General features: G+C 50.2%; 1 protein-coding gene across 1 annotated transcript in view; it reads right to left on the minus strand.

Moving 5' to 3' along the window:
• The window catches only part of SSH1 (slingshot protein phosphatase 1), a 62,213-nt gene extending 59,686 nt beyond the window's left edge, over nt 1–2,527 (minus strand). Inside the window, 1 exon segment of the mRNA XM_053902115.1 lies at nt 2,305–2,527. Coding sequence (XP_053758090.1) covers nt 2,305–2,373 — 69 coding nt within the window. The 5' untranslated portion in view covers nt 2,374–2,527.
• Nucleotides 2,528–12,175: the final 9,648 nt, after the last annotated feature.

The raw sequence follows: 12,175 nt of genomic DNA on the forward strand, positions 1-12,175 counted from the left end.
CAATGTCCCACAACACGTGATTCACCCATGCAGTGGAATATTATCTGGCAATAAAAAGGAGTGTAGTATTGACCCATGCCGCAACATGGTTGAACCTTGCGGACGTTACGCTAAGTGACAAGAGTCCAGACACAAAAGGTCACCTTATTGTAGGATTCTACTCATGCAAAATGTCCAGAACGGGTGAATCTATGGGGACAACACAAGTAATCAGTGGAAACCTAGAATCTGGGGAGAGCAGGGTAAGGGCGGGGAGAGGGGGGCCACAGGTGATGGCTACGGGGGGTGAGGGTTCTTTTTGGGAGTGATGAAAATTTCTGGCACTTACACAGTGGTGATGGTCGTGCAACCCTGTCAATATACTAAAAGGCGCTAAAGTGGTCTGAAATTGTACAGTCTGAAATGGTGAATGGATGATATGTGAATTGTATCTCAGCTAAAAGATAATAACATAAAATTTAAAAACCGTGTCTCAGGGGCACCCGGGTGGCTCAGTCAGTTAAGTGTCCGACTCGACTGAGGCTCACGTCATGATCTCAAGATTCACGAGTCTCAGCCCCGTGCTGGGCTCTGTGCTAACAGCACGGAGCCTGCTTGGGATTCTCTTTCTCCCTCTCTCTCTCAAAATAAGTAAGTAAACTTAAAAAAAAATTTTTTTTTAGACAAACAAAAAACTGTGTCTCAGACAGGAAGAGGTCAGGAATCGAAACCAAGACTGAGGCTGAGAGGCCTTCTGCGTAATCCCTTACTGAAGCCGAACCCTTCCCTCACCTCATAGTTTTGAGAACATGAGATTAAGTGCTTCGAAGTACTCTGGGAACTGCAAGACGGCATGAATCGGAATGATGGAGGAGAACAGATGTCTGTGTGGGGAGGAGAGAAGTTACTGCTGCCTGAATTCTCAGTGGCAGGCAATTGGCCACCCATGTTCTTTTCCCTGCGATCGACTTGCAGAATCCTGTCTGCAGACAAGGGAACTCATGAACGGCCTCTCCTGGAGAAGAGGGGGCTATGCATAGGGGTTCGGTCTTGCCCCCTCTCTGAAAATGTTCGCACTGTTCCTGGTGAAACAGGCTGAAGAGCTACCCTCAAACTGGTTCCTCTTCTCTCCTGGTCTCTCGCGAACACACACAAACCTTTCCGTGTTATCAATTTCCTCTACAGAGAAGGGGCTGGATTCGCTCAGCTGCTGGGGAGGCCACTTCCTGGGCCTGCAGGGCTCCTCCAGACTTCTCTCCCTTCTCTAAACAGTCCCCAAACTCCTCCTCCAGCTGCTCTATCTTTAGGCCAACACTCGGCCTGTGCCACGGATAGGAGTGTAGACCAGAGGCCACAGTTCTCCGAGAGAAAGTGGGACAGCAGGGGACAAGAGGGTCAGCCCTGCAGCTGTCGGAGGCCCCAGGCTCAGAGGACCCATTCCCCAATCTACTCCAGGACAAGAAGGAGCCGGCCAACACAGGCCTGGTGGCACAGGGACACACAGAACCCCGCAGGGTGCCTCGGTGCACTCTCAGCCCCCAGAATGCACCGTGCAGCTACAGGAACCCCGGAATCGGCCCCAGCCACACAGCCAGATACACACAAACATGCAGTCCCGAAGGACATTTCAAAAAGGAAAAAATCCAGACTCAGCCACACACAAAGACAAGACACCCAGTCACACAAGCGCCCTGAGCTCACTCGGTCACTGACACACAGTGACACGGGCCCTGGGGAGACAGACCTCCAGGGGCGTGCAGTCGGGGAAACAATCTCAAACATTCCCAGGGGCACCTCCCCCCACCCTCCCCGGGGGGCCTCTGTCACAGCATCAGGCGGGTGCAGTTTCCCAGCAGACCGGCCACCGTCACACACAGTCTCCCATACACAGCCAGGATCGCAGGGTAGGGGCCTAGAACAGCCACAGAGCCACGAATCTCAGAACCAGCATCCCCCAAAGTCGCCAACTAGGAGTCCCAGTCGCACACCCAGTCTGCCACACTGTCACCCCCAGACGGGGATCAGTCACACACACACACACACACACACACACACACACACAGTCTCACGCAGGGCCACCCCCAGACAGAGGTCACACCCGCACCTACAGTCTCCCTGAAAGTCACCCCCAAACAGAGGTCACGGCTCCACACACAGACGGGGTGACACTCTCGGTCTCCCGCACAGTAACCCGAGGCCGGCTGCCCAGACACGGTCGCACCGCGGGGTCTCCGCAGGGCCCGGGCGCCCTCCGCCCCGCACTCGCGGCCCAGGCCTGGAGCAGCGGCTGCTCGGCCGGGCCGGGGTCGCGGGCCCGGGGCTCACCTCGCTGTTGCTGGCCGAGGAGGAGGCGGCGCTGGGCGTGGGCGAGCGCTGCAGGGTCACCAGGGCCATGGCTGCGGCGCGGCGCACGGGCGCCGCCGAGGCCTCCGGCTAGAGCCGCCGCTGCCGCCGCCACCGCCGCCCGGGCCGGGCCCGGGGCGCTAGAGCAGCCGCGCGCGGGCGGCCGGGCCGAGCCGGGCCGGGCCGCCCCTCCCCCTCGGCGTCCACCGCCCCCGCCACCCGCCTCCCGCCTCCCGCCTCCCGCGCCGGCGCGCGCCGGGCCCGGAGCGCTGCGGCTGGGAGGGGGGGAAGGCGGGGCGCGGGGCGGCGCGCGTGCGCGTGCGCGGCACGGGAGCCCGGAGCGGCCGCTGGAGGCCCCGGCAGCCTCCCCCGCGCGCCCGGCACGCACGCCCCCGCCCGCGCGCCCGGCCCTCGGGTCTGGGGACCAGGGCCGCGCGCTTCCGCGGGCACGTCCGCCCCAGGGGGCTCGCCCGCTGAGCAGGCGGGAAAGCGAGGCCCCGCGACTGCGCAGGAGGGGAAGCGCAGGGACCGGGAGATAGAAACCCTCGGCAGTCTGCAGAAATTCATTCGTTCCTTCATTCATTCGTTTGTGAAATATTGGGCACCTGCTAAGTGGCGGGCATGGAATATTCAACAGTGCGCAAGTCAGATCGGGCCTGTCCTCAGGTCTTTTACAGGAGTGAATCAAATGACTAGGCACATTTATAAATTATTTTGCTAATATTTTTATATGAATTCTTTCTGTGTCCATAAACCCAGCCAACTCCTTGGGAAGTCAGGGAAGGCTTCTCTGAGAAAGGGACATTTGCTCTGAGGCCTGACAGGAGAGCAGGATTAACGGGGGAAGGGCGGGGGAGACAGCCTGGAGGTTGGGGGGTTGGTGGCAGCATGCACAAAGGCCTGGAAACGGGAAGGTTATTTGTCCGTCAGAGGCCAGAGCCTACGGAGGGAAGCAAGAAGAGTGGCACATAGGGATGGGCTCCAGAAAGCTCTTGGCTGCTGGGTAGAGAATGGACTGTGTGGCGGAAGGTTTGAGGGAGACCAGGGAAGGGGCTGCTGCTGTCCTCCTGGGAAGATGTGACCAGTATGGAGATGTAGGAGAGGTGGAGTACCGTAGCAATCAGTACTGGCTTGACTCAATGATAGGGAAGTTCTCTTTCATTTCCAAAAAGCCCTTCTTCACTTCTGTCTCTGGCGTGCACACTGCACAAGCACCCCCACATGGCCTGGTCCAATCCTGCATTTCAGCAAAGGGCTCCGCCCCCCCACCCCCGCCAGAAACCCACGCAGCCTCCTGGATCCCTCCCCCAAATCCAGGGGCTGGGACCTCTTGCATATTCCTGGGATCTGACTCTTCAGCACCATTCATTTTATTTATTAATTTTTTTTGTTTTGTTTTAATGTTTATCTTTGAGAGAGGGGGAGAGACTGAGTGTAAATGGGGGAGGGGCAGAGAGAGAGGGAGACACAGAAGCGGGCTCCAAGCTGTCAGCACAGAGCCGGGCTGGGGGCTGGAACTCACAAACCGGGAGATCATGACCTGAGCGATGTCCGACTAACCGACTGAGCCACCCAGGCACCCTTCAGCACCATTCATTTTAAAGGTGGTTCTCAGTGGGGGCATTGTAACCCCTATGGAGCATTTTTTTTTTTTTTTTAATTGTAGGCGTATTTTTTGTTGTCTTGCTTATGGGTACTAGAGAGCCACTGGCATTTAGAGGGCAGGAGCCAGGAATATGAGATGTCCTGCAAGGTACTGGAGACTTTCCCAAAGAATTGTTCCATTCCCACAAACACCTGTGTAGGTGAGAAATCCATTCAAAATTCTCTGAAGCCAGGACTTAACTCCATTTTATACATCAATGCCGAGGCTCTTTCACGAATTTTCAGAAATGCAACTGTGTTTAACTAGACGGGAAAATATACTTTGAGAGCTTTGTGGGGAGTTGGTCACCATTTGGGAAGAGTTTATGAATGGCAACGCCACTCCTAATATTAAGAGTAGTTGACCAAACAGATTTGCGTTTGTACCTGTGATCTTGGTCCACAGTCATACTTAGTTAGCACTTATTTTAAAATATCAGATATAGGGGCTCCTGGGTGGCTCAGTCAGTTAAGCATCCCACCTCAGCTCAGGTCACGATCTTGCAGTTCCTGGGTTTGAGTCTCTGCGTCGGGCTCTGTGCTGACAGCTCGGCACCTGGAGCCTGCTTAGGATTCTGTGTCTCCCCCTCTCTCAAAAGATTCTGTGTCTCCGCTCACGCTCTCTCTCACTCTCAAAAATAAATAAGTATCCAAATATAAGACAAAATTGGGGACAAAATTTCAGTTGAATGATGAATATCTTACTCTCAAATCCAAACCCGTTCATTAAAAACAGACACAAACTTCTGAGACTTTCCTTTGCCCTCCAGAGAGCTGTGCCCAAGTATTCACACACTGAAATGCATGTTTTGTTATGATTTATTTTTCTTTTACGTCTACATTACATCAGTGCATCACGGATTTGGGGTTTTTAGACTACATGTGTACATGGGCTTTATAATCTATAAATTTTGTTCCCAGTTAGTAATCATTACAAAGTATTTGTGAAATGGGTGTGGGGTTTTAGGGCCGAGAGCCTTAGGCCAGTGGTTCTCAAATTCAAGTGTTTGAAAATCCCCTGGAGAAAACAGGCATCTAGGCTCCACCCTCTAGAGTTTCTGATTCACTGATTTAATAGCAAGCTGGAAATTTTTACACGTTTAATAATTCCCTGACGATGCTAAAGGTCCTGGTCTGGGGATTACAGATTTACCTACACAAATGCCAGGTCACCCCTCCGCTCTTGCCTCTAGTTTCTTCCTCTGCAATCAAGGAATCCTAACCTGGGTGCCTGGGTGGCTCAGTCGGTTAAGCGTCTGACTTCAGCTCAGGCCATGATCTCAGCGTTCGTGAGTTTGAACCCTGCGTCCAGACTCTCTGATGTTAGCTTGGAGCCCTTTCTGCCATTAGCTCAGAGCCCACTTCAGATCCCCCCTGACCCTCCCCCCTCTCAAATAAACTTGAAAGAAAGAAAGAAAGAAAGAAAGAAAGAAAGAAAGAAAGAAAGAAAGAAAGAAAGAAAGAAAGAAAGAAAGAAATCCATACCAAGGTCTGATCCTGTTGTCTGGATGGCAATAAACCCACCTCCCCCCTTTCCGGAGACCATCTCTACGCTTTCTCACTTCCTCCTCAAGAGAGGCCCTCTTCCTCCCACAACTAATTCTTGCCTGATACCCCCTCCAAAAAGCCCCCGGGCCTGGTCCTTTCCAGGATCCCGTCACCTCCATTCTGTCCCCAGAGACACAGCAAGTGTCACTGGACTTTGTCGTAAGTATCTCTGTCTTGTCACATGGTCCCTAAGAAAAATCTCAGGGGCAGGGCTGGGACCAGGGTGAGGGCCCAAAACTTCAGGGGCCTCCAAAACAAACCAACAACCACCCCAGTAAGTAACCAGAGAAATATTTTCATGCAACATTTTAGGGAATCAAATTTAATGCCTAAATCCATGATGAACAAAATGTTAACATTTTTTACCGTATCACTGATTTTTCCTTTTGTCTCCAGATTCCAAGGCACAGATCCATCCTGCTTTGATTCTGCTTGATTTCAAATCCTGGTTATTTTAAACTCTTGTGCAAATGGCTGGGGCCCTGACTCTGCTGGGGCCCATCAGGGGGGTGGGGAGGGGATAGGAGAAGTGAAAGTCCCCCTCCCCCACTTGGAGTCAGTCTGTAGGTTTCAAGGGACCCCAGGAGTGGAAGAGGGGACTCAGCTAGAGGAGGCAGCTCCAAAGTTTTCTTCTATCCAGTAAAGCCCTTTCCGTTCGTTATCATCCTAATTTTTTTTCATCAAAATTTATTTAATCGTCTTTGATCTGGTCATTGTATTCCCAGCTTTTTCAACTATCAAAAAACAACAGGGAGAGGCGCATGGGTGGCTCAGTCAGTTAAGCGTGGGACTTCAGCTTCGGCTCAGGTCATGATCTCATGGCTCGTGAGTTCAAGCCCTATGTCCAGCTCTGTGTTGACAGCTCGGAGCCTGGAGCCTGCTTCAGATTCTGTGTCTCCCTCTCTCTGCCCCTCTCCCACTCGTTAATAAATAAACATTGAATAAATCAATAAATCAATAAATACAACAGGGGGCACCTGGGTGGCTCAGTCCACCTCAGCTCAGGTCTTAATCTCATGGCTGGTCAGGGTCATGAGTTCAAGCCTCGCGTTGGGCTCCACCCTGGGCTTCTGAAGCCTACTTAAAGAAAAAAGAAAAAAAGAAAAAAAACCACACAACAGGTTATGGAGTAATTTGCAGTCTGCCAGGTGTTATGCAAAATGCTTTGTGAGTGTGCTGGAGACAAGGTTATTAATATGGGAATGTCCCCACTCAGGCTGCAGGCTCACCTCCTCCAGGAAGCCTTCCCTGACCGAGGGCTGAATTAGGTGCCCCTTCTCTGTGCTCCTATGGCCCCAGTGTTCCTTCCTGGGTTGGGCTGCTTTCTTTATTTCTTGTCACCACTGTTGTGATCCTTATTTCACAGATGAGGAAATTCACTCGCAAAGTTGTTAAGTCACACGCCCAAGGTCACATAGCTAGGGAGTGGTGAGGCTGGTATACAAGACCAGGTTTTCTGCTTTAGAATTCAGGCAAAAGACAGAGGTTCTTCAGAACTCTATGGAGAGTTCCCTTTTTAGAGCAACCAATTTGCAATTTCTCCGTAACTCTTCGAAAATGAAACTGAGAGGTAATAAAGCTTTGGTAGGCTGCATAATGGCTCTCCAAGGATGTCTGTATCCCAATCCCTGGAACTTGGGAACATGTCACCTGACATGGTAAGAGGGATTTTGCAGGTGTGATTAAGGCTGTTGAGATGGGGAGGGTATCCTGCTTTATCCAGGTGGGCCTGTATAATCCCAGGGGTCTTTATAAGAGGGAGGTGGCAGGATCAGAGCAAGCAGAAAGATACGTAACAACGAAAGCAGGAGGTTGGAGTGATGAAAGCAGGATCATGAGCCAAGGAGTACCGGGGTGGGGGGTGGGGGGCCTCTAGAAGCAGAAAAAGGCAAGCGAATGGATTCTCCACTCAGAGTCTTGGAAAGAACTCAGCCCTACTCGATTTTAGACTTCCGGCCTCTAGAACTACAAGAGAAAAAATTCCTGATGTTTTAAGCCACTATGTTTCTGGTAACTGGTGATAGCAGCCATAGAAAATGAATGTAAAAACCAACCTGCACACATAGTGTAAGAAAAAAAACCCATCACAATGTCATAATCCAATATATTCCAGGCACTTCTGGGACATTGTATCACATTCTCCTTCACTCAGTTCATTCAACAAACATTTCTGGAGTGCCCACGCTCTCCATAGGAATTTGGGGTCCACGAGTGAAGGAAACAGTCACTGCCTTTGGATGGCATCCAGTGGGGGACCTAGTCAAACGACATATAAGCAAATATATTTACTATAATACGTGCGAAATCCCTTGTGCTTCAATAAATTGGTATTGTCAGAGTCCTTCGAATAAGATCAGATTAGCGTCAGAGAAATGAAATAGGTTTGGAAGACCAAGGGGAGAAGGGTGATGGGGAGGGCTGTTTCGGCAAGTGGTCAGGGAAAGCTCTGGACAAGGTGACCTTCGGGCAGAAGAAACACATGGCAACCCCATCGGGGAGCTATAGACCTGCTGGGATGTGCCTAGTTCAACCGGGCGTCCCGACTTAGGAGCTGTGGAGCTCCAGATCAGACACTTCCTTCTTCTGAGGCTCACCTGCCTCCTCTGTAAGACAGAGAGGAGAACGAGAGCACTTATTTGATGGGTCATTTGTGAGGATTGAACACAACCACGCCCATCAAAGGGATGGCAAGCTGTCCTTGCTGTCCAAGCTGTCCAACACATTCGTGTTACTTAGTGTAACGGGTTGACCTGTGTCCCCCTAAAAGATGTTGAAGTCTTGATTCCCAGGCCCTGTGTACGTGACCTTGTTGGAAATAGGGTCTGGGCAGAGAATCAAATTAAGATGAGATCATGAGGGTGGGCCTTCGTCTGACTTGGCTGTGTCTTATGAAAAGGGGAAATTTGGACACGGAGGCAGACGTGCAGGGAAATTGCCGTGTGAAGACTGCAGTCTTGCCATAAGCCAAGGAACACCCAAGGTCACCAGCCAAGCCCCCAGAAACTGGGGGAGAAGCGTGGAACAGATTCCCACGGCCCTCAGAAGGGCCAACAGCCTCATTTCAAACTCCTGGCACCCAGAACCACAAGGCAATTGCATTTCTGTTGTTGAAACCACACAGTTTTGAAAGCAGCTCTAGGAAACGAATACACCTGATTCGATCGTCGCCTTGGATGCAGAAACTGAGGCTCAGAGCGGAGCTAGCATTTGAACCCAAGCCAACCAGACCCCCAAGGCCCAGGTGCAGGTTGTCAGCCTTTCTAGCCCAAGAGGCAACAGTTTGGATGAGCCCCCGTGTGCGGGGGGGACGGTGTCCAGAGGACTGAAAACCTGAGTCATTGGGCATGGTGTCCTGGGAGGGAGCGTTGGTATGCAGGACTCCTGCCGAGGCATCTCTCTGGGCCGGTTGATGGGCACGGGCAGCCAGGCAGCCTCAGAGCTCTGTGTTCCTTCCTGTATGTTGGCTGAAGTCTCCATTCCTCTGCCCACTCCCTGCTTTAACCTGGTTTCGTGGGTTTCCCCTGCTAGGAGAGGGGCTCTGCCTGCCTCCAGGCATCCCCTCACCTCTCTGGTGGGTTGACTCACAGGATTTGGGCTAGCCTGACCCTGCCTGTAACTCACCCCATGTCTGCAAGTGATACAGTGACCCTTGCTGGGCCTTGGAATCTCAGCTTGTGAGACGGAGCGGTTAAATGTTCCAAGAGAGGGGATTTGTTGCGTAAATGCGGCTATATGCATGGGATGGTCCTCCTAGGTGGTCCTTCGGACCCCCATCTCCTGGTACTTCCTGCCTTTCTGGACCATTCCCCACAATGCATAGGGCTGACCTGTGTAACTACTATATAATCACAGATGTGAAGTGTGTGACCTCTGAGGTGAGGTCATACAAGACGCTGTGGCTTCCATTTTGCTCTCTCTTGGACCGCTCCCTCTCAGGGAGCCCCGTTGCCATGTCATGACGACACACTCCCGCAGCCCCTGTGGAGAGAGGTCCCCATGGCAAGGAACGGAGGCCTCCTACCAACAGCCAGCACCAACTTACCAGCCACGTGAGCGAACCACCTTGAAAGTGGATCGGTCCTCTGGCCCCATTGAAGCCCCCAGCGAGACTAGAGTCATGGCCAACATCCTGACTGGATCTTGAGAAAGACGCAGCCATGGGGCACCTGGGTGACTCAATGGATGAAGCGTCCGACTTCAGCTCAGGTCATGATCTCGCAGTTCGTGGGTCTGAGCCCCGCGTTGGTCTCTGTGCTGACAGCTCAGAACCGGGAGCCTGCTTCAGATTCTGTCTCCCTCTCTTTCTGCTGCCCACCCCCATGCTCGCTAGCCTGCGCTCTCTCTCTCTCTCTCTCTCTCTCTCTCAAAAATAAACATTAAAAAAAAAAGATTTTCTTTTTGCTAGATTTTGAGGTAGTTTGTTATACGGTAACAGAAAAGGAATACAGCAGCCATATAAAAATGTTATAAAACAATGCACTGTTGTATTTTATGAAAGATTTTCAGAAAAAATTAAGCATTGGGGGGAAGCAGGTCACAAATTAGGATATGACAAGATCCGAGTTTTGGAAGAAAAGTATGAGGAGTTAGAAAACTACCAAAGAACAAAAAAGAAGACATATATGGAGAGATGGAAAAGCTTTTTTTTTTTTTTTAATATTTTATTTTTGGGGCACTAGGGTGGCTCAGTCAGTTAAGCAGCTGACTCTTGATCTCGGCTCAGGTCACGATCTCAGTCGTGGGGTCGAGACAGCATCAGGCTCCATGTTGACAGCGTGGAGCCTGCTTGGGATTCTCTCTTTCTCTATCTGCCCCTTCCTCTCTCTCTCTATCTCTCTCTGCCCACCCCCGCCAAATAACTCAAAAAAAATTTTATTTTTAAGTCATCTTTCTTTACACCTGACATGGGGCTTAAACTCACAACCCCAAGACCAAGAGCCGCATGCTCTACCAACTGAGCCAGCCAGGTGTCCTAGAAATGCTTTGTTTTTGTTGGAAAGACTCATTATAGTAAGATTATCAATCTTTCTAGACTAAAATAAATGCAATTCCAGTGAATATCCCAACCTAATTTTTTGGAGTGTAGGGGATCCTGATAAGAGATACCATTTATTGGGTACATAGTGTGCATTGTGTCCTGTGACTATCACTGTTTCATTTTAAGTCCACAGCAGGAGAAATCCCTAGCTATTTAGTTTTTCCACTAGTAAGGAACTGTTATCAGCCCCCTCCCCTATTTTACATGAGGCATTCAGGGGGAGCTTGTCTGAGATCCTGAGGACCATGAGGGGTGGAGCTGGGTGAAGCCAGGCATGTTTGATACTAAAATAATGCCCTTAGATGTCCTGCCATGTGGCCTCCTGATTGTTCTCTGGTTTCCTTTTTTCCTTCTTTTGAATAATTTTGTAGTTGGCATTTATGACGATGATTTTTTTTTTAAGGTAAGCTCTAGACCCAACGTGGGGCTTGAACTCATGACCCCCGAGATCAAGAGTCACATGCTCTTCTGACCGAACCAGCCAGGTGTCCCCATACCCTGCTTCTATTCTCTGAAATTGATTCCAAATGAATCAAATATTCAAATGTAAAAAAAAAAAAACCCTCACAAGTTCTTAAAAGTCTGTGCAAGTAATTTATAAAAAGGGGCAGGAAAGGGAGGGGAGGAAAGGCTTCTAAATATGATACTAATGGCAGAAACCATGAAGGAAAAAAAAGATGAATAGATTTGACTACAAAAAAGTTTTAAAATCTTTTCATGGCGAACACACTGGGGAAAACATTGCAACAGAAGGAGGAAACCCATAAACATAAAAGCAATTCTTCCAAATCAAAAAGAAAAATAGCCAACTCACTTCAAGGGAAAGATGAGCTAAATACATACCTACATCATGCGGCGTCTGGGTGACTCAGTCAGGCGTCCGACTTGGTTTCAGCTCAGGTCATGATCTTGCAGTTCGTGAGGTCGAGCCCTGTGTCAGACTCTGCACTGGCAGTGCGGAGCCTGCTTGGGATTCTCTCTCTCTCCTTCTCTCTCTGCCCCTCCCCTGCTCGAGCTCTTTCTCTCAAAATATATAAATAAACATTAAAGAATTTTTAAAATACATACGTCATACATACATACATACAGAGACACCTTATAAAGAACTCCCAAAAAGCCCATCACCATATGACCATATGCAATGTCACCAGCAGGGCTGGAACTAGGTGGATGGGGGCTGTGCAAAATTTAAGGAGGCTTTCACTCTCAAGATGGTGCAAGTACACGGTGGGCAGCTCCTTTGAATTTATCAATCGACACAGCTCTTCTGGAGGACCGTCTGGCAAAACGGATGAACGTTTTAAATGTGCAAACTCTTTGGCACAAAGATTCCATTTTTAGGAATCGAGTCTGAGGAAATAATTAGACGAGTGTGCCAAGGAACACATTCGGGATATTTGTTGGTAACATACAAAAAAAAAAAAAATTCTAGGGACACCCCCCTGAGGGACTAACTGGAAAAATTGTTATATCCATAGACAGTAGTACCCTGTGTGAAACGGAGGCTGCTGTCCTATGATTGTATGGAGAGAGATTCAGGACCTACCATATCGGTAAGTGAACAGAACGGGAGACACAGCGCGTGTAACACGGTCCCATTTTGTCTCTGGGATATTCACCCAA

The sequence above is a fragment of the Panthera pardus genome, unplaced genomic scaffold, assembly GCF_024362965.1.
Source record: "Panthera pardus isolate Hobbes unplaced genomic scaffold, ASM2436296v1 HiC_scaffold_15, whole genome shotgun sequence".
Lineage (NCBI taxonomy): Eukaryota > Metazoa > Chordata > Mammalia > Carnivora > Felidae > Panthera > Panthera pardus.